This window comes from Saimiri boliviensis, chromosome 15 (assembly GCF_048565385.1).
Source record: "Saimiri boliviensis isolate mSaiBol1 chromosome 15, mSaiBol1.pri, whole genome shotgun sequence".
In the NCBI taxonomy this organism is placed as follows: Eukaryota; Metazoa; Chordata; class Mammalia; order Primates; family Cebidae; genus Saimiri; species Saimiri boliviensis.
This window is the reverse complement of record NC_133463.1, coordinates 69,502,370-69,525,851: the sequence shown is the minus strand read 5'-3', so window position 1 is coordinate 69,525,851 and position 23,482 is coordinate 69,502,370. Positions and strand designations below refer to the sequence as shown.

General features: G+C 40.6%; 1 protein-coding gene and 1 pseudogene across 2 annotated transcripts in view; both read left to right on the top strand.

Annotated features, from left to right (window-relative positions):
• The window catches only part of SNTB1 (syntrophin beta 1), a 271,655-nt gene that overhangs the window by 154,247 nt on the left and 93,926 nt on the right, over window positions 1-23,482 (top strand). For both annotated transcript variants that reach the window (XM_003933146.4, XM_074387090.1), the window contains exon 3: window positions 11,736-11,943. In XM_003933146.4, the coding sequence (XP_003933195.3) occupies window positions 11,736-11,943 (208 nt within the window). The remainder of the gene's footprint in view (window positions 1-11,735; window positions 11,944-23,482) is intronic.
• On the top strand, window positions 125-11,728 carry LOC120362199 (condensin complex subunit 3-like; annotated as a pseudogene).

Below are 23,482 nucleotides of genomic sequence, written 5' to 3'. Positions count from 1 at the left end.
TTTCTTTCTGGGCTATAAAACTGAATATTGATGGGAGTATGATTTTTTGCCAAGCACACAACTTTTTTTTTTTTTTTTTTTTTTTTTTTTTTTTTTTTTTTAAGGGGAGGAGAAGAGAGGGGTTGGGGCAGCTCAGGGAGGAGGAGGAGCAGAACTTCTTAACTCCAAAGTAAGACAAAACGGACACATGATTCCACAGCTCTAAATGATCTGCATCTTATGAATTTCTTTAAGCTCCCATATATTTTAAATAGTAGGGCAGTCCTGGTTCCACTATTCCCAGGAAGATAGTTACGGGATGTATTTGTGAAATACTATTCTAGGATTGCCATAACAAAGGACCACAAACTGGGTGGCTTGAAATTATAGAAATTTATTCTCTAAAGTTTTGGAGACCAGAAGTGTGAAACCAAAGTGTCAGCAGGGTTGGCTGTTTTCTGGATGTTTTGAGGGAGAAACCACCTCATACTGTCTCCTAACTTCTAGCGGTTGCCTGCCCTTATTGGCATTCCCTGTCTTGTGGCTACATCACCCCAGTCTCTGCCTCCACCTTCACATCACCTTCCTTTCTGCATGTCTCTCTGTGCCTTTTCTGTCTTACAATAAATAGCACTCTCACTAGACTTAGGACCCACCCTGATCCACTGGGTGGAATGATGAGATGAGTTAAGGACCTCATCTGGATCCTTCCTTTAATTACATCTGCAAAGATCCTATTTCCAAATAAAATCACGTCCTGAGGTTCCCCAGGAACATGAATTTTGGAGGGATACTATTCAATGCACTGCGCATGGCGAGTTAATTGGAGACAGAGACCATGTATTCCAGGTACCTCTACAGCACGTAACACACCCCAGACATGTCATGCCAGGTGCCTCTACAGCACATAACACACACCAGACACCTCATGCCAGGTGCCTCTATAGCACATAACACACACCAGACACCTCGCGAGTGTTCTGGAACACTTGCTAATTGGCCGTGACAGCACTGCATATTTCTTACTCTGTTTTGTAACCCAAGAGATTTACTGGGATTTTCTGTTTCAATATGCATGCCTTGACTCTTTGCTAATAGAATTTCTAAGAGAGACCTCACTCGTTTTTATGTGTCCATAGGTATAGATATTATGAAAACATTATGTTCACTAATATAGTTTTTTTACCCATTTACTGAGTCAACAGGAAGTCTTAAAATGCTAATATCATAAGTGACAACTACCTAACATCAGGTCCCAAAACACTTTCATAATTATTATCTCATCTGATCCTCTAGTAACCCTCTGAATGTTATCACCTTTATTATCAATACCATCACCACTTTTGATCATTACCACCACCATCTCAATTTCATACAGGATGAAGAAACTCGAGGCTCATAGAAATGAAAAGACCTATTTGAGGTCAGTGTATGACTTTTAGTTGTATTTTGAAGTAGCTCAACCTGAACTGGCTTAAGAAAAAAAAAAAAACAAGGAAGTTAGTTAGAAGAAAAGTTGAAGGATATACAGTGTGTCAGGTAGACTGGATCCAGACCCCTGTGTCTCAGCTCTGCTTTCCTCTGTGCTGGCTTCATTGGCAGGCAGGTCCCCCCCTCTCGATGGTCATTATAGATCCATGATTGCATCCAACCCCTCAGTATTTACAATGGGGGTGGGGAAGTCTCCTTAACAATGATTCCAGCAAAAACCCCGGGCCTGGATCTCTTTGGTCTGAATTGGTTCACACCTACAACCAACAAGCCATCAAATCCCCCAGACCACATAGAATGAGAATGAGGATAAAGCCTGTTACCAGAAAAGCAGGGTATGGAAATGGCAGACAAACAACAGATAGCCATAAGAAGCATAGTTTATAAATGACAGCTTGCACCTGAGACAGGATGGTTTTAACCAATAGATCTAGCCTATGGCCCTTCCTCCTCTTCTGTTTAAATGCATTGAATACACAATACATTCACATGGCACAAAATTTAAAAGTATAAAGTTATACAGTAAAAATCTCCCTTCCAATCTTGCCCTCATGTCACTCAGTTTCTCTCCTAATTGAACCCATCTCTATACCCCTCCAGGGATAGTTTCCACATTTACAAGCATCATATGAGTTGTTTTTACATCAGTGATATATTATTCTCACTGTTCTGTCCGGCATTTTTTTTTGTTTTGTTTTGTTTTGTTTTTTTGCTCCACTCTGTTAGGTATTTTTGGCTCTCTGACTTTAATGACTTCAACCACCCAGGCACAATGACATTTTCACACACCACTTAGTTTTTGCTCTTGAGTTTTTCCTGTGTTCCTTTTTCTCTCCTTCTCTCTACCCTCTTCTTACTGCATTTCTTCATTTTATCACCTTCCATATGTTGATTATGCAATTATTAGAGTTGAAACTACCTTTTTAAAAGAACACATAATACTAAACATTTGGCCCTACAAAATGGTTCTTTCAAGATGTGTTATCAGCAAAAAAAACCTACTGAAAAATGAAACTATTTCCCATCTCTTTTTACCCCACAGTCACTGATTAGCTTAGGCTATGAAAAAGCCAAGAGACTAAACAGCTCATTTTAGCTCTAGTTATGGCCACAACTCTCATTAACTTGTGCTCTTTTTTGTTTTTAGAACAAAGTGGTAGATGGGTTAAGGGGTTACATGTCATCAGGTTTGCCCCAAATCTTTCAATATCTTTCAAAAGACTCATGCATCTTTCCCTAAAGTTATTTTTTTTTTCCATTCCAGGATGGTAGAAAGAGCCTTTGTACAACCTTTTAGTTTTTCCTGGGGCTTGCATTTTTCTTCAAGTCCCAGTATTCTGGAGAGGAGCTGGACGATGGCCCACCTGCCCTGGAGGACTCTCCATGCTTCATTGGACCAATACAATTTTACTGTGCACAAATTTGGAAAGACTATTCATTGTAAACTGGAAATACTGATCGAGATGGGCGTGGCACTGTGATGTCTCATGCATGTTATTTCATTTAATCTTTTCAATAATCTCGATAGACAAGTATATTGAGGCATTCTACAGATAAATAAATTGAGGCTTAGAGAGTTTAAGTAACTTGCCTAATGCTTCACAGCCAATAAGTCAAAAAGCCAATCTGAATCCAAAATCCATTCCAGCATGCATCTTTTACATTGGTGAGAATACGGGCTGCTGTAAGAACTATCGCACAGCCAGTCAGGAATGGAATTTCTTTACCTCTATCACTTTCTATTCTGGTATAATATGTATTACACTAGATCACATTTTGGTAAAATGAGATCAAATAACAAATTAGGTCAAAATACGCGTATTTGAAGTTCAGTTTATGCTAGGTAATGGAAATATATAGGTATAAAATCACCCCAGGACCTTGTTGAGAATCTTCGGTTGTTACCCAGGAATTTGAAGAACTTCAGGGATACCAAGTACCTATTGTTTGCCTTAGATAGTAGCACTCATTGATATTAAAAGAGGGAGTTTTTAGCCCTTTCTTCTTGTCCGGACGGTTGCAAGAGGGTCCCAATACCTGGAAGAGAGAGTGCACTTATAGAAATAAAGGGAGACAGGGAGCGGGGTCTGGAGAGCTGAGAAGGCAGTGCCTAACCAGCGAGTTTATTCTTGTCCAGGGTCTCATTATATATTTTAAGATCAAAGTAAATGACGTCATCCTCACAGTATGCGAAGAACAATAAAAGGGAACAGAAAGTTACAAAATCAAAAAGTCACAAGTACATTTTGTTGTGCAGGGGATTTATGATCACAGCTCATAAAAGTGACCAGGTGGTGTGTTTTATCTATTTTTCCAGAAGGGGTCTCTGTTCAGATAACAATATCAGAAAGTCACAAGCTAAGTCGTTAAACCATTATCTAGGGTACAAAACAGTCATGCAAATAAAGAAAAGGTTAAAGCTATTCTTAAAGAAAGAGTCATAAAAGTAAAAGCAGAAACTGGTTGCTGGTATCGAGTCACTCAGTCTAGCAACACCGCATGGTTTAGGCCCAGACGATATCATGGTTAATGTTAGAAACTGATCAGTCATCTTTCAGTTCCTTCTATCCCATAGCTCGACTGCCTCCAGCAGGAAACTGTGTTTGGGATCAAGCTCACCGTATAGTGAGACCCACGCCTTTTGGGGGTCTCACACGGGAACTTTCCCCACATCTTCTCTCCCTTTGGGTTTTGTTGGGGATGAGGAAGAAAAGGGGAATGTAGGTTGCTGAATTCTTTTAATTAGTCATTGCACAGATAATTGACACTTTTTCCCTGCCAAACTTTTGTCAGATCAGCCCGACAATTCTTAGCCCACCATCATACTTGGTGGTTTCATGCTGCTTTCATCTGTTGTCAGTGAGAGGCTGATTCTCATCTCTCCTATTGTCATTGACTCCTAAGTCTACCATAGGTCTCATAGTATAATCCAGAGCCAAAGCTGAGTCAAAACCAATCATTTCTCACGTTGTATGGATCTGCAAGATCTTCATAGGCTGCTGGTTCACAGCTCCAAAAACTCTCCCTCTCCATTTGTAAACAGGCTCTTTGCAGGACTTTGCTTCATCTGAAAGCTTCTCTGTGGTGGTTTTAAGATATAGATATGTGTGCAAATGCCTTGGTACTCTTCCTTCTATCCTAGTGGAGCCTAATTCTCATTTTCTGGAATGTGTATTGGACTTAGTGACTCACTTCTTTCTTTCTTTTTTCTTTTTTTTTTTTTTTTGGAGACAGAGTCTCGCTTTGTCACCAGGCTGGAGTACAGTGGCACGATCTCGGCTCACTGCAACCTCTGCCTCCTGGGTTCAGGCGATTCTCCCGCCTCAGACTCCCTGAGTAGCTGGGACTACAGGTGCCTGCCACTGCGCCTAGCTAATTTTTTTTTGCATTTTAGTAGAGAGGGGGTTTCACCATGTTGGCCAGGATGGTCTCAGTCTCCTGACCTTGTAATCCACCCACCTTAGCCTCCCAAAGTGCTGGGATTAGAGGCGTGAGCCACCACGCCCAGCCATGAGTCACTTCTAACAAGGGCAACAAAATAAACCAAAACTCATGGTGTGTCTGCTGGTGGGAATGTAAACTAGTAAAACCACTATAGAAAACAAGATGGACCTCATGATTTGCCCACCTCAGCCTCCCAAAATGCTGGGTTTACAGGCATGAGCCATCACGCCCAGCAAAAGGAAACCTTTTGAAAGAGAAAGAGCTATGTGAAATTAAAGAAGTCCTCCCACCTCACCCTCGTGCGTAGCTGGGACAACAGATGTGCACCACCATGCCTGACTAATTTCTAAACTTTTTGTAGAGATGGGGCCTCCCTCCTTGCCCAGGCTGGCCTTAAACCCCTGAGCTCAAGTAATCCTCCCACTTAAGCCTCCCGAAGTGCTAGGATCACAGGCATGAGTCACTGTGCCTGGCCTGGAATTTTAAGCCAAATTTCAATTGGAGGAGGGAATTTGTTAGTCAGTAGTCCATAACTAACATACTCTTCCCAAGCCATCTGTTGTATTGCCCTTCTGGGGACAGGTACCAACAGCATAGCCCCTTAGGGGGCTCCAGCTTGGCCTCAGAGAGGCCTGCGGTGGTCTTTAATCTATATAATTTGTGGAACATTTAAGCATATGTCCAGGCTTCAATCCCTGGAGATTTTTACTCACCAGGACTGAGATGGGGGTCCAACCATTTATATTTAACTGAATGATTTTTAAAAAGAAGCCTATTAAAGGATATCTGAAGAATACTTTTGGATGAGAACCTTGCTGTTCTTTTTGATGATAAAAAGCAACAGGCCTCTCTGCTCTGTGTCTTTTGTGTTCTTTATCTGAAGATTGATGGGGAAAGTTCAATTCACTGTTGCATGTCCCCGTCAGCCATTGGGAAGCCTGGCACACAACCAAGCTCAATCCTTTTTTTACATGAACCTATGGCTCAGCCCTTCTCAAACTTAACTGGAGTCAGATTTTCCTGGAGGATGATTGCTGGGCCCCACCCCCAGAGTCCCTAATGAAGTAGGCCTGAGATGGGAACCTATAATTTGCATTTCTAATTAGTTCTCAGGTGATGCAAATGCTGCTGGTCTGTGGCCACACCTTGAGAACCACTGCCAAAAAGTATGGGACCTGGTATTTCACCTTTGCCTCAGAAATTGTCCTAAATCCTCCCTACACTTCAGGTAACACCACCAAATGAGAGCAAACAAAAACTCATCCGTCTGTGCCTGAGGCAAAGTAATCCATGGTGTTAGAAATTCGGATAGTGATTATACTGGAGGGCAGGAACTGGAAAGGGAAGACAAAGGGACTTCTGGGATGACTGTAACACTCTGTTTCTTGATCTGAGTGATGATGACAGGAATATATTCTCTTTGCATGAATACAGTTGAGGTGGACACCTACAATTTGTGCACTTTTCAGTCTGTACTTTAAAAGTTTACTTAAAAATTAATAATGATAAGTGCTGTCAAAACCTGGAAGCAATGGGCCTCCGCATCGCTAGCCTGCACCTCTGTTTGCAAGTCTGCTTTGTCCTAGGGCCATGCTGGCAGCCCATCAAAGGAAATGCTCTTTTTTCTGTCTTTCATTTTTGCCGACATCACTTTTGTGTGTGTGATACCTGTGGAGTGGCAGTTTCCCAAGATGTCTTTGAAAACAAATATTAGTCTTCAAAAGAAAATATTGTAAATGACGTATTTGGCATGCTTTAAATTTGTAGGATAATAGATATTGATAGAATAACTTGAAAAACCAGTTGATAACCACCATTGTCGATTAAAAATAAAATAAAGTTTTAAAGAAAGGAAAGAAAAGCAAGCTGAGCTCTCATTAATGCTTTTGAGAATCCTAGTTTGTGTTCTGCTATGCAACTTTACTGAACAGCGAGAACTTTGGGAGACAATAAAACCTCACCCCAGACTTATTACCCATTTCTTTGAAAAGAGCGTAAATGTCATGAGATTTTTTTTTTTTTTGATTGACAATTGATTCTTATTAGGTCTTCGGATATAAATGAAGATGGAGGAAGAAAAAAAACTGCTGGTTATTTTACAGGAGATTCTTGCTCTACCCACAACCCCAATATCCCTGGGGGGTTTTTTGTTATTGTGGAAGGACTGTTCCACATTATTATAGATGATAATAAGAGCACACAACTTACTACAGAAATTATCTCAGAGATTGGGGCACCCATTGTTACCACTGGTGTTAATGATGACCGAGCTGATGCAAAAAAGGAAGGACTCAAGATGACTGAAATAAAAATTAAGCATATTGAAGACAAAGAAGCTTTGGAAAATATTACCTTACCTAATAATATAATAACATATTATATAAAAATAAATAACATATTATATAAAATACTTACAGGATTCTAATTGGACATCAAAATTAAAAGAAGAAATAAATGCATTAGAATATGCCAAAAGAAACTTTTTTTTTTTTTTTTTTTGGAGACAGAGTTTCACTATGTAGCCAGGGCTGGAGTGCAGTGGTGCCATCTTGGCTCACTGCAACCTCCACCTCCCAGGTTCAAGGAATCTTCTACCTCAGCCTCCCAAGTAGCTGTGACTACCAGCGTGCAACACCACACCCACCTAATTTCTGTATTTTTAGTAGAGACAGGGTTTCACCATATTGGCCAGGCTGGTCTCAAACTCCTGACCTCATGATCTGCCCACCTCAGCCTCCCAAAATGCTGGGTTTACAGGCATGAGCCATCACGCCCAGCAAAAAGAAACCTTTTGAAAGAGAATGAGCTATGTGAAATTAAAGAAGTCCACGAAGAGAAGAATGACACAGAAACATTACAGAACGTTTTATCTTACACTGTGAACTGTTGAAGCAGATGTCCATTTCAACAGGCATAAGTGCAGCCATGAATGGGATCATTGAATTTTTTATTCTTCCTAAAATATTAAGTGTTTACCCTATAGTAAGAAATCTGGCTGTTTTATGCTTGGGAGCTACAGACTACAGAGTCAGGATTTTGCGAGTAACACTTTGTATTATTATTGCAGGTTTTGCAAATTGATGATGTCACAATAAAAATAAGTGATTTAAAGGCAATCTTTGACAGTTGATAATGTTTGGGGCTGCACCATTTAAACCTACAAAAAGCCTTTCAATGTGAACATGCAGAGATAAACAGTGATGACGAGCAAGAGTCGAAAGAAGTTGAAGAGGCCCTTACAGTGAAGAATATTCTGAAACTCCTTCCTAGTTTCTTAGATAGTGAGGTTTCTGAACTTAGGACAGGAGCTGCAGAAGAACTAGCCAAGCTGATGTTTTCTGGGCTTTTGGTCAGTAGCAGGATTCTCTTCCATCTTATTTCATGATGGTACAGTCCTGTGACTGAAGAGGATGTTCGACTTCAACATTGCCTATGCATGATCTCCCCAGGTTTTCTTAGGTAAGCAGGATTAATCAGGAATGCTTTGAAGAGGTTTCTCTTCCAAGTCTGCACACACTGGCCAGTGTTCCTGCACCTTCTTTAGCTGAAATTGATATCACAAATGTTATTGAGTTCCTTACAGATTTGACGAGACCAAGCAGATTAAATCCTCGGGCCAAGAATTCCTAAGATTAACAGGCCTTAACAGTACATGACAATTGGGCTATAAAAATTTGCAGTGAGATCTTAATAAGTCCATGCTCACCAGAAATTTGGGTCTATATAAAAGCCTTGAGTTCTTTAGAACTCAATAGCCAACTTGCAAAAGATTTGCTTCTATTGAATGGGATTCTGGAGCAAGTAAAGGATAGGACATGTCTGAAAGCTTTGGAGAAAATCAAGATTCAGTGAGAACAAAGGAAATAAAGAATTTGGTGGCCAACCTAAAGCAGCACAGGATGCCAGCTGGACTATAAATATTTTTCAAAATGAAGATGAAAATAATAAGGAAGCATATATGCCTCTTCTTTGGGATGTAAAAGAAACCCAGGCATCAAAATCTACTTAGCAAAAGACTAATAGGGGACAGAGAAAAGTGTCAGCTTCTGCTAGGGTGAAGAGGAGACTTCAAATTGCTGAGGTTGACTCTGAAAGTAACCATAGAGTTCCAGAACCAGAATCAGAAATGATGATGCAGCTACCAAGACGAGCCAAAACAGCAGTACTGGAAGAAAGCAAACTTAACCTTGCACAATTTCTCAAGGAAGGTATCAGTTAGGAAAGATGGTGGAGGTAGAGTCCCTTAACATTATCTTCAGTTCTTTGCTTTAATAAAGTTACCCTTGTCCAAATTTTTTAAAAGGCCTTCAAAAGAAAATATTGTAAATGAAGTATTTGCGTGTTTTAAATTCCTAGAATAATGAATATTGGTAGACTGTAACCTGAAAAGCCAGTTAATAACCATCATTGTCCACTAAAAATAAAGTTTTAAAGAAATAAAAGAAAAAGAAGTTGAGCTCTCAATGCTCTTGAGAACGCTGCTTTGTATTCTGCTATGCAACTTTATTGAAGAGCTAAAACTTAGGGAGAGAATGAAAACTCTCCCTAGATTTATTTCCCATTTTTTTGAAAAGTGCATAAGAGGCAAGAGATTTTTTTTCCTTCTGTGTGAGGACAGTTGTCACCTAAAGAATTCCTTGTTCCATCACATACAATTTTTGGTATCTTGTTGGAGAGACTGGCTTTGCAAATTCCTTACAAGGCTAATTGTTGCTAAAGTTCCCCTAGTGACATCCAAATTTCCAAATCATTCCTCTTCTACAACTTAAGCTTGTGGTGAAAGGTTTACTCATTGTAAAAGGTTGGTTTCCAATGTTAGTGAGATTGAGTTGCACTGGGTCTTCTAACCCAGGCCATCTGCAAAATTGTTACTTTGAAACCCCGGGGCTAGGTGGGACACTATTGAGCATAGTTGTTGATGATGAGTACTAGACTTCACATCACTGCAGAAGACAGTGAGTGCCGCCCATAGGACATTGTCCAATCTCAAGGAGAGACATTGTGGTATAGTTTTTTAATTCATAGGCTTACGAGCCTATTTAACATAGGCTTGAATCCCATTATCACCAACAGTGTGGCCATGGGTAAATGGCTTCTTCCTCTCTCTCTCCAAACTTCAATTTTTTTCTTCTGTTAAGGAGGGTTAATAATGTCAGTCATAGGGCTGATAGAAACATTATATATAATAATATAAAATGATTTAAAATTTTGCCTGGCACATAGTAAATTCTCAGTGAATAATAGCATGATTATTAAAGGATGAAAGGAAGTTAATAAATGGGTAAGTCTATTCAGCTTTGAATTTCCCAATCCCTATATCTTTCTAATGTAAACATGAATGAATAAATGATATTTATTGCATATATACATGAGTGAATAATGTTTTTTTTTTTCTGTGCAATTAAGAAGTATCTGTCTAAAAATTATAGTTACAAGAACAGGTTAGTTGTTGCCTAGGGATTTGGGATAGTGGTGGGGACGGGGGACAGATGACTAAGAAAGGGTAGTTGTGGGTGAGATTAAAGATCTCTGCTTTGTAGTGATGTAGTAGTTTGGAATTGTGATTGCAGTGGGGTTTACAGAAATCCACACATGAAAAAAATGGCATAGGATATACATGCATATTGTACTCATGTCAGTTTCCTAGTTTTGATACTGTGTTATAGGAGGTAAAATATAACCACTGGGGGAAACTGGTAAAGACCATCCCAGACTTCTTTTACTATTTGTGCAACTCCATGCTAATCTACAATTACTTCAAAATAAAAAGTTAATGACATAAAGTATCTGTTGATAATTTCCTTCTCTTACCACAATTACAGTATGCAGATCTCTTGCTCTACTTCTCCAGTAATCCAATTTGAGTTCTGGCATAAGCTTTGGTATTGGACTATTTTATTTTATTTTATTTTAGAACAAGTCTGACTCTGTCACCCAGGTCGGAGTGCAATGGCTTGATCTTGGCTCACTGCAACCTCCCCCTCCTGGGTTCAAGCGATTCTTCTGCCTCAGCCTCCTGAGTAGCTGGGATGACAGGCACCCGCCGTCATGCCTGGCTAATTTCTGTATTTTCATAGAGAAAGGGTTTCACCATGTTGACCAAGCTGGTCTTGAACTCCTGACCTCAGGTGATCCACCTGCCTTGGCCTCCCAAAGTGCTGGAATTACAGGCGAGAGCCACTACGCCTGGCCTGGGCTTCAAATATAATACTTTAAGTGCATCTCTCTCCCCACTGTTACCTCTTCCTAGGCTGATTCACACCTTGACACCACAGGTCTGAGAATTAAGTGGAAGCTAAATGTGCTACAGACAAAATTCCTAAAAGATGCGAAGTTTGGTCATCTTCGATTCTAAAATAGTCTCAATTGATTAACACTGAGCAGCAGGATTAAGCATGTGGCTAGATATATTTCAATCTATTTCCTGCCAGCAGCAACAAGGATGTGAGTAATTATTAAAATCCTCTGTGAATTAAGAAGTAAGGCAAATTAGTATCAGCTCACAGTTTGGAAGTCTTGGTATGATACTACTAATCAGCATATCATCTGAATAACAAGAAAATAAGATAACCTTAATTTAGGTGATTTGGTGGTTGCACAACTGCGCTCCCACTATGTAGACCAGTACCTGGGCACCCAGTAAATCTGCACAGATGAATTAATGAGTGAATGAATGGAGGGCAGGACCATTAAGGCATACCACGAGAAACTGACAATGTCTAAAAGTGGCAGTAAAGAATTAATTCACCTTTGTGACCCAGGTCTTGAGGAAGCTCGACCTGCCAGGAAACTTTCTAACCCGTCTCTCTCTGCTCCTCTAGGCAGCTTGAAATCCACTCTCCAGATGCTAAGCATACAGTGATCCTAAGGAGCAAGGACTCAGCCACCGCTCAGGCGTGGTTCAGTGCCATCCATTCCAACGTTAATGACCTGCTGACCCGAGCAATTGCTGAGGTCAGAGAGCAGCTGGGAAAAACAGGCATTGCTGGGAGCCGAGAGATAAGGCATCTTGGCTGGCTTGCAGAAAAGGTAAGGAAAATACCTTCCTCTGTAATAGTCATCCTCCCCAAGACTCCCCCAGTGCTCATAACCACTGAAGTTATCTCATTCCATAGGCTGCTGCTCTCATTCAGTCTATGGATTTCTCATCCCTCTCCAGCAGGCTACAGGCCTTGACATTATACAGGGGTTTTGTCTTAATCAACTTTGATTACCTTCACTTAGTCAAATATGTAGCAAATTGCACACAGTCCAGGTTGCTGACTGGATGGATGAGTGAGTTGATGAATAGTTTGATTTGAACATCTGTGTATGAAGGGAAGGGAAAATAACACAAACCCTAACAGAGCTGTTGCTTTGGGAGTCAAGGAAGTCAAAATTATTGCTTAAAAAGGGTTTGTGTAGATTTTGATGGGCCTGTTTGTTAATAACACTTTCGAGATGATTCCATTATACATTTACAAATAACAGCAAGGATTACTTCAGCAATTATTATGTGCTGACTCTTTTCTTATATCACCTTATATTTATTTATGCTCTTAAGCCAGCCACTCTTTAATGTCATCATTAAAGGACACCTACTTTTGCGAGGCACAGTGCTAGGCAGGAGTGGAGACGGGAGTGAAAAGATAAATAGAGACTTTGCCTCTGTCTCAGGGAGGACAGCTGCTGTGGAGAAGACTTTGGGTCATATTAATATGGTCCCAGATTTCTTTTCCCAAGTTACATGATATGTTGAAGATAGTAAAACTCACTTTGTAGCCATCTCTTGGGAGTTAGTCTTTCTCTCTATTTCAAAGGATTGAGGCTTTGCCATTGTCCTTACACATGATTGCTGTCCCTTGAACTTGATCTTGAGTGCTCAGGAACACCGGACTCTGGGGATGATCTGACTTCCCAGTGACTCACTTGCTAAGACAGTAAATGGGAATAGTGAACGTCACAGTAACAGCTTTCCTGCCAAAGAACCCTGTCATGTGAGAAGGCCCGGTCAAATGGCACCTAAATAAATACTTGAACACACCATTAGGCTGTTTTCCACCATTCTTCTTTGTTTGCAGCAGATCATGCATGGGTCTCAGCCTAAAAATTTAACGCCAAATGGGTTGTTTGGCTTGGTACTGTCCTATCACTCAGAGATTTCAAAGAACCAAAGAGACAATGCAGGTGGTGGGAACATCCAAAATCATAATAAATACAAACCACCTGTAGCCTTTCATGAGTTTATGCATTAAGGTTATGTGTTCTTGATGAAAACAAATCATAAATGTGGATGGTTGAAATAATTTTGAAAGTCACATCTCTATCACTCTCCACTTTTTACTCTCTCCAAATGCATGTGTTTTTATTAGGAAAAGGCTTAATAGTCAATGATCTTTCAATTACAAGTGATGGAAAACTCAGCTCAACTTAGCTTGAGCAAAATGAGCTTACCTGGGTTCTGATAACTGCAATGGTCAAAGATAAGCTTCAGGCATGGTGGTACCCAGGGACTTAAATAATGTATTAGGCCTACCTGTCCATGTCTTTCTTCCCCTGTTCACTTCATTAGTTTATTACCAGGCTTCCCCTCTAGTTGGCCTGACCACTCCAGGCTTACGTTTTCCTTGTACCTGGTTGTCTCAGTGAAGAAAGGCCTCTTTGCCTCAATTGTTCCAACAAAAGTCCTGAGATTTTAAGTCTAATAGGGTTGACTTGGATCATTTGTTCAACCTTAGTGCTGAAATCAGCCTCACCTAAGTCATTTGCAGTGAAGATTAGGGGCGACAGTTCTTTAATGGAAAAAAATCAGGTGCTGTGAAAGAAAAAGAATGAATGGATACCAGGGAAGAAAAAGCAACCAACAGTTATTGTAGAACAACAAGGAAAGGAGCTGATTGTGAAAAATGTTCTCACTTGGTTAAGGTTCTGAGTGGACTTGGAGGTTACCACATATTTCAGGATCCTGGCAGGAGATGGAGGGAAAGGTCAAAAGGGATCATTGGAAAGGATTTAATACAGGAATAATTTAAAAGGTATAGCCAAGGTTTGGGAAACCAGTAAGAGATAGAGAAAAACTCTGGGGCCAACAATAGTAAGAGGCCACCACCATTCCTTGACCAGAAAGGGCAAGGAGAAGCAACAGTCACCTGAAACTAGGGAGGCTTGCAGCTATGGAGAAGTGCCACCCACTACCAGCTGTGGTCTTTGGAAAAGAAACGCATCTCCTGCCAACCCCTGCCCACTGACACCCTGCCGATGTCTTCCACGGGCTAAAGCTGTCTGGAAGCCAGAGGCAAGAAGCCCCATGGATGTGCTCTTAAGGTAAGTCTCCCAGGATACAGAGAAGGATAGGAAAAGGTAGAGGCTGGATCTGAAGGGGCAAAGGGAAGCTGGCCAGCACGTACAGCCCTGCACCTTCCAAGCTGATGGTCTCAATTCAGGAGTTGCTTTTCTCTTATCTCTTGAAACACAAGCTGTGTTGAAAATCATTACCATTATTCATGAAATTAAAAATCATCCAAAAGTTACTCTTTCTCGCCTATAAATTGCCTCATGCCTTTTGCTTATCCCAAATTATTAGCGAACATATTATTAGACATTCTCATAGAACAGTAATAAATGTGCACATAAAGCTCTCCCTGTTTTTAGCACATGATTATTCTTATGATGTAATTTCAGATAATCATTCCAGAGGTCTCCTTAGGAGTATTATGCAGAGTATCCGTAAGAGCAATAATGACTGATCATGGATAATTATAAAAAGCAAGAATGTCTTTTATTGCCTTCATTTTCACGCGTCTCAGAAGATTACCATAGATCAAGTTCAAGGAAACAAATCCAAACTAGATTTTTTGGAATAAATATTTAATACTGAATCCTGGTGTGGAGATATATGAATGGTTTTTAGCAAAATGTTACCATGAATGGCAAATCCTTAATACGATGCCTTTCTTATATTATCACAAATATCAGTGAATTCGCTTGGTATTTGTAAAGACATAAAATGTGATCCTATATATATAGCTGTAATTTACCTTAAATTTATGTTCTTTGTCTTTTCCTATATTGTTATATTTTTTAATTTTTGTAAATTTATCACAGTCATTCTGTGACAACGTTGTACAGATTATATTTAATTTCAAGTTTTTAGAAGTGGCATTTATATGAACTCAAATAATATGAAACAACAACTTTCTTTTAAAAATTCTGTTTAGTGCAAATCCTAAAACCTCCTCACCACTATACAGGGGGAAAATGTAATATTAACATTATTTTTCCTCATAAGATAGTCAGGAGACTTGAAGAAAGGCTTCTGAGAAATCACAGGGATTTAAGTGGATGGAGAAAGTTCCCTGCACTCCAAGAGAGGAAAAAGAAGGAAGGCCTGTGTTAGTACAGTTTTGGGGGGATTTGGAGGAAGAGCAGTGGCTAGATTAAAGTGAGGCAAGAGTTCATCCTGGAGGAAAGTGACAAGTGGACCTGACACCTTGACTAACACTTGATTATGGAAGTTTTTTGTTTTTTTTTTTTTAAATAGGGTCTCACTATATTGCCCAGGCTGGAACTCCTGGGCTCGAGCAATCCTTCTGCCTCAGCCTCCCAAGTAACTGGGACTACAGGTGTGTGCCACTGCACCTGGCTACCAATTATGGCAGCACTGTCACCTGTAGATGTGTCATGCACATCAATGTAAAGTCTTTCCCATAACCATATTAGCCTCAATTTTTTTTTTTTTTTTTTTTTTTTTCTGAGATGGAGTCTTGCTCTGTCTCCCAGACTGGAGTGAAGTGGCATCATCTCAGCTCACTGCAACCTCCGCCTCTGGATTCAAGTGATTCTCATACCTCAGCCTCCCCAGTAGCTGGAATTATGGGTGGATGCCACCACACCCAGCTAATTTTTGTATTTTTAGTAGAGATGGGGTTTTGCTGTGTTGGCCAGGCTGGTCTTAAACTCTTGACCTCAGGTGATCCACCTGCCTCAGCCTCCCAAAGTTCCAGGATTACAGGCGTAAGCCAGCATGCCCAGCCAGCGTCAAATCTTTTAACACCTTGCAAGCCCTCTCTGGCCCAAGAGGACCTATAAATACTAACTTCTGTGAATTGTAAAATGCGTCATGCCCCAAACACGTTTTTCCCAATTTTTGTTTCTTAGTTCATCTAATCTTTTTACACTTATCATTATATTTCAGATAAGAGAAAAATATGTTAAGTTCTGACTCTCTTTCCACCTAGAGAAACAATAATAAACAGAGACACAGCAGAATTATTTAGGTATATTTTGTGCTCAGTTCATCAAGCGTTGCCTTTGCTTTCCCTTGTTATCTCAGTCTGCAAACTATTTCTTGTTAGATTAAATATGCAAAAACACAACACAGCAAAACAAAAAGCCCAGTTGGGAGCTCTGAGATGCAAGTTCAGGTGTCGGCTTTACTCATTCCCATTGCGTATTTTTTCAAATGAGAACATTTATATAGTTGTGCCTCCCCATGGTGTTACTGGAGAAAAGGAAGATAGTAATTATTATGGGCAATGTGCTTCAAATAATCTCAATCCAATGAGTTAAAGTTGTAGTATTTGAGTAACTTTTCTAAGATCCCTCCTCTAGTATGTGGTAGATTTAGAATTTGAGCTTCTCTTTCTAACTCCAAAGTCCAGCACTTTTCAGTAAACTGAGCTAATAAAAGGGCTCAGGAAACATCTGTCCTTATAAGTAATGCCTCAAAAAATCCCATCTAGAGCAGTATCACAGACCAAAAGCACAGTTTCAGAGCTAAGAGACATACCAAGATAACTCAAATCCTTTAAAATTATGAAAATGAGGGAAATCTGTGTACCTAGGCAGGGTGACACTCACCAGGATCTTCTCCCCTCTCCTGTCCGTATCCATCCTATATCTTCAACTGTTTCCATTCTTCTCGTGACTCTAAAAGAAGAAAAACAAGATGAAGAGATTCTCCCCTCTCTGCCCTTCTCTTCCATTCTTGACTACATCTATCAACTGAATCTCTCTGGTTAGGTTCCTTCTTTTATCTTCCACATAGTAATCCTCCTCCCTTCTCTTTCTTCCTAATTTTGTACTATAAAAGTTCAAAGAACAGGTCCTACAGAGACTGAAATTATATTTGATAGGGCGGATTAGGGGAAGGCAATTTGTGTGTACACACACACACACACACACACACCCCTGACCTTGTTTTGCATGTTTCCAATTTCCACGAATTTCAGTTATCATGATTTAATCAGACATGCCTATCTCTCAACAAAATGGTTCAAATTTCTGCTAACAAGGCATATTAACTTTGAGTAATTTCATAAAGGACAGACCTCATGGCTAACTCTTCGGTTCACAGATCCCACTATGTAACTAGCAGATGTGTATCCTGAATGGTGACCAATCATATCGCTTCTTTCAAAGTCTACGGGTGATGGGCCATGGCACCTCTGTTAATTGGTTCACACACAGACTGCAAAGGAGATAGCTGTGTTTCCTTCCTGTCTCCCAGTGACACATTATATGACACTTCAAAAGAATGGATCCTAGAAACAGGGGGCTGTCCCACAAAGATGACAGTACAGCAAAGGTACAAAAAGTGATAACGCTGGAAATGAAATTTCCATCAAATATAAATGGAATTATAGCAGAAATAGCCGCCTTGGGAATATTCCCACTGACACTGCTCAAGACAGCGGCGAGAAGAACTTAGGAAAGGTAAACTCATAACCTGGGAGTGAAGACTGTAGCTGCGATGAAGGCTGAAGATGCCCCAGAGGCAATAACACTTACGAAAACTTGACATTAAAGGAACTCTCAGAGATGGTTCACATCATTGAAAGTGCAAAGGATAAAATGTTGCTAGCTGATCCAAACTTAGAAAGGATGATGACAAATTTGTCAAAGCATAAAAAAAAAAAAAAAAAAAAATGCTTGTTCTGGATCATAAAGTAGATGAAGAGAAGACCAAAAGCTCTATTCAAACTGCTCTTCTGTTTAACGCTCAATGCTTCTAATGTTTTAAATTAGGTTAGTAAATAAATATTTACTCCTTTTTTAAAATTTTCCCTATGCATATATAATTGACAGTAAGACAATTTTTAATATTTTGATCAAAAGTGTTAAAGGTCATGTAACAGTCCTAATTTTTCCAACTGATTAAGATTGCTTAGTGTGGTTTCAGCTTTCACAGTCATTTTTATTACCTGGTACCACTGTGCAAAGGCAGAACTGAGAGATTTCTCAGTCAGTCTACCTCCCTGTATCTATTTATCCCTATCTAATCTCCCTATTTATCTATATGAATATATTGATTTCTCTCTCTCTCTCTTTCTCTCTCTCTCTCTCTCTCTCTCTCTCTATATATATATATATATATATATATATATATATACTGTAGTCTATATGCTTACATAATCTGTTAGATCACCATTAATTTTCAGTTCCAACAATAGCAATTTACTAATCCCACCCAATTCCGGGTAACTAGAACAACCACGTGATTTCATTCTCTAGCGACATTGTCCACCTACATTAGAAGAATCTCAGTGTGAATTTAAAATAGCCCTGGCCCTAGTAAAACAGGCTACTGTAATCAAGAACTTGACAATGTAATTAACAGAACGATATTTTTGGACACTCTAAATATATCAGCCCCGCCATCTGCCTAAAAAATCACCTAAGTCAGAATTTCTAACTGCTTCTTCCGGAGAGAAAATAGTCTCTGACCCGAGGGAACTCCCATCTGATAAGAGATAGAAACAGAACTACTGTCCAGGCTACCCTGGCTTGCACCATCCCTAAATCAAGACTATTATTGGTTATGGTAGGAAACACAGGCTGTTAATGCAATTAAGTGCTAATAGGCCTGTTGTGTTGCTTTAAAAGGGAGTCATCAAGTTCCTGAGTGAATCACCTCTGAGATGGAGCAAGACTAAGAAAAATCTGGCAGCAGCGTGGATATCTTCCCATTAGGTTTTTGCTACAACTGTTTAAACTGTGCCAGTATAAATTTAATTCAGATTGCCTCTATCATCTATCCTCTCAAACGAAACATCAGAGATGAGTGAGTAGGTGGGAGGCAGAGGCAGTATGAAATATGCCCACTTTTCTGCATGCCTTCACAGTCTTCTGAGTTTACGAAATTGAATTTAGTAAAGTGAGTTCCTCTCACCAAAGTGGAAATATCAGAGCTGCCCATGTAAGACAGAGGTGGGTGTGTACATTTTATTTCTTGTAGGGTGATTCATACAACTTCACATGGGCCTGCTTCCATCTCTTTGGAGAGAACCATGGAGCTTGAGATAGAAAGCCTCCTGTGCCTGGTCGCATGGTGCTATGGCTTGAATGTGTGCCCCAGTGTTCATGTGTTGGAAACTTAGTCCTTCATGCAACCAGATTGAGAGATGGGACCTTTAAGAGGTGATGAGGTCTGGAGAGCTCTGCCTTGATGAACGGATTAATGCCATTGTCACAGGAATGAATTAGTTATTGCAGAAGTGGGTTCCTGAGAGAAAGGATGAGTTCAGCCCACTTCCTCTTAGTTCACACACAGGCAGCAGGGCTGCCTCAGGCACTGGAGGCCCCACCTCTGCCCCAATGTGCCTAGGATTCCAGATATGCAGTCAAAGGAGGTCATTGTCCATCGTTAAGTCTTAATGTTGTTTTCCCTTTTGTGTTTTGGACTTAATTAGAACCAGGCACCCTTTCTTCTTGCCTATTTCTCCCTTTTGGAATAGGAATGTCTGTTCTGTGCCTGTCCTAACGTTGCATTTCAGAAGTGCATAACTTATTTTGATTGCACAGCCTCACAGCTGGAGGGAATTTGCCTCAGGATGAATTGCACTTTGAATCTCACTCATATCTGATTTAGATGAGACTCTGAACTTTGGGCTTTTGAGTTGGTGCTGGACCAAGTTAAGACTCTGGGGCTACTGGGATGGAATGAATACATTTTGCATATGAGGAGGACATGAATTTTGGAGGGAAGGTGTGGAATGCTATAGTTTAAATATGTCTCCAAAGTTCATGTGTTGGAAACTTAGTCCCCAGTGCAACAGAGTTGCATTGATAGGACCTTTAAGAGATGATTAGGTCATGAGGGCTCTGTCTTTATGAATGGATTAATGCCATCATCATGGGAGTGAGTTAGCTGTTGCAGGACTGGGTTCCTGATTAAAAGGATGCTTGACCCCCTTCCAGTCTCTCTCGCGTGCACGCTCTCTTGCCCTTGCTTCTTCTGCCACGGGATGACATTGCAAGAAGGTTCTCAGCAGGCGCAGGCCCCTCGTCCTTGGACTTTCCAGCCTCCAGAACTATAAGACATAAATGTCTTTCCTTTATAAATTACGCAGTCACCTGGGTGCAATGGCTCACGCTTATAATCCCAGCACTTTGAGAGGCCAAGGCAGGCAGATCACCTGAGGTCAGGAGTTTGAGACTACCCTGGCCAACGTGGGGAAACCCCATCTCTACTAAAAATACAAAAATTAGCCAGGTGTGATGGTTCGCACTTGTCGTTCCAGCTACTCAGGAGGCTGAGGCAGTAGAATCACCTGAACCTGGGAGGTGGTGGAGGTTGCAGTGAGCCAAGATTGCACCACTACACTCCAGCATGGGCAACAGAGTGAGACTCCATCTCAGAAAAAAAAAAAAAAAAATTACCCAGGTATTCAGTTATAACAACACAATACAGACTAACGCATGTGTCTAGCAGACTCTGTTGAACCTACTTTAATCTTACTGGGCATTACAAATTGACCTTTCTTTATGAAATAAATGTGTTCCAGAAAAGCTGCCTGACTTTGGTCAAAATATGATGATTTTCCTATTGGTTTCTATTATTTGATTTTTCTGGTCACCTCCTCTTTGCCCCACTGGTGAGGGAGGTATTCCCCACCCAAAACAGGATGAGATGGCTGAACACACACTACTCAGCCCTGGACAAATGAGACTAGCAGCAGTTCGTTAGCCACATACACTCACAGCCTGGGAGGAGGATACTGCAGGCCACACAAGGCCATATAGAAAACAGTGACACAGCAGAGACACTGGGAAACATATTTTGCAGTAATAAGAGGGTGAGGTGTTCCCTGGTTCCTAGGGGAGTATGTGATTGGCTTCTTTGAATAATTTCACAGGCTGTTAGGGAAATAAAACCCACTAGGTTGAGGACCAGGTGCAGTGCAGCTGGTCCAGCCCATAAGAGAACTAGCTGGGTGGTGGCCATGTCAAGGGAGACAGGTTAAGTCACCAGTAGGCTTTTGGGGCCACATGAGGCTCAAAGATGTCAAGGCAACACATAAAGTTTTAAGCCTTACAATGATCATGAGGCCTTACATTGATCAATGTCTCCATATTCTTTAGAAGCAAAGTCTGAGATGGAGATTCTTAGGGAGTGATTTACTGAACGAGGGGCTCTTAGGAGATGACTCTTTTTGTAAGGAAGTGAGTGAAGCAGGCTAGGCTGCCGAGGAAGGTAAGCAAAAAATATATTATCTGAAATCTAGTTTCAGCCTGATCCCACCAGCACTCAGAAGGAATGGCAGCACAGAGCTTTCCCACTTTAAGCCAAGAGAGTCAGGTCTTTGCACACCCATAAAAGGCAGCCATTGGCTATGGGCTCCCGTGGAGGTAGAGAGAGGCCATTCCCATTAGCCAAGGACAATTCTCTAGAGAAAGAAAAGGTTAAGCTGTGACCAGTCAACATGTATATCAGGTGAGGCTTAGGTGCACTGGCCTAACAAAGGGAATTTTGGCAGAAGACCAACAATATTTACTATAATCACTGGTGTGTTCCTGTGAGGGAAGAAATTCCAGCTGGGATTCCTCTAGGTACATGGGACCTACAGGTGAGACAGACCTAAATATAGTGACCAGTACTGTGATATGTTGAAGGTTATAGCCACCACCTAGAAGTCTGCTTTTATTATTCAAATTCTAATAACTCATGTTGGCATTTACTTGCTTTCTTGTCCCTCACATCAGGGAATAATTTTTTTTTTTAAATGCTTTGAAATTCCCAAATGCAGTTTTCAGACTTGCTTTGCATCCTTACATTTTTGGTCTGGGCTTTTTATTACTTCTAATAGCACTGGGCTGCTATGCAATGCAAATAAACACATTTCACTTTCCATCTCGAAACTCTCTCAAGTTGGTATTTTCAGGTTTGTCAGCTGAATCCATTTTCTGGTTTAGCAAGTCAGTCAATTTGAAGTTTTTAAAATATTGATTTTATTTATAATTAGGAATAAAAATAGAAGTGAAGCTATAATTCTAGAATCTGATTTACACACATCCATATCTACATATGGGCTGCATCAAGGTGAAAGCAGAGATCTTTATGGAGCCAGAGAGATCAAGCAGGACTGCCAGAATTACATTAGTCATTTCTCTATCATAATGATTCAGAGAGAGAGGCCCTAAACTATTTCTCCAGGTATTTTGGTCCTGCAGCTTGTAACCCTGCTCAGAAAAGAGACTGCTTTTTACTGAGTTGTGTAGCTCCAGTGCCTAGACAATGTCTGGGAAATAGTAAGTCGTCAACTTGCGTTTGTCAAATGCATGAGTCAGTGGACCAATGATATTAGCCAGAAAATGATTCCCTGTTGCCAGTAGACACAACTACACATTTTCTCTGGGAATGAGATAAAATTCACATTATGTGTTCAAAGTAGCTTTGCTGGGGATAGGGGAAGAGGAAGGGAAACCCAGGCACCTGGTCTGAGTCAAAAAGTGGAAGAGATCTCCAGAAAAATGAGAAAGAGAATGAAAGAGTAAAACCCTGGGGAGCATGAGAAGGAGGAAGAAGATGGAATGATAGTTGGTTTCTGGTCATGGTTACTCCACTCACCAAGCTCTCTCTTGCACTACATAGAATTGTCACACTCCTTCTGTTCTGAAAAGTGTCTGAAATATAACTCATAATGCCTATTACTACACTTGTTTGTCAAACTACTATGTTGGTGCAAAAGTAATTGCGGTTTTGGCCATTATTTTAATTACACAATTTGTTTTGCACCAACCTAATACTTTATTTTGGCTCACAAACATGTGGCTATGCCATTCACTGCACTCTGACTTCTCTTCCCTACCTCTCCACCTTCTCATTTCTCACTTGTTTTTTTTATTCTCTGCTCTGCATATAAACAGACTAAATGTGCGAACTAATCTTGGCATCTTCTCAGTTGCAGATTTTCTAGACACTTTACTGCATCATCTTTTCCCTAGTTAGCTGTCCACCCATAGGGTCACTGTCCTGCTCAGTAGCACCTCCACTAGTGAGCATCAAAGAGGGAAAAATGGCCGGGCATGGTGGTTTACACCTGTAATTCCAGAATTTTGAGAGCCCTTAGCAGGTGGATCACCTGAGGTCAGGAGTTTGAGACTACCCTGGCCAACATGGTGAAACCCCGTCTCTACTAAAAATACTAAAAATTAGCTGGGCATGGTGGCACGTGCCTGTAATCCCAGCTACTCAGGAGGCTGAGGCAGGAGAATTGCCTGAACCCAGGAGGCGGAGGTTGCAGTGAGCCGAGATCATGCCATTGCACTCCAGCCTGGGTAACAAGAGCGAAACTCCGTCTCAAAAAAA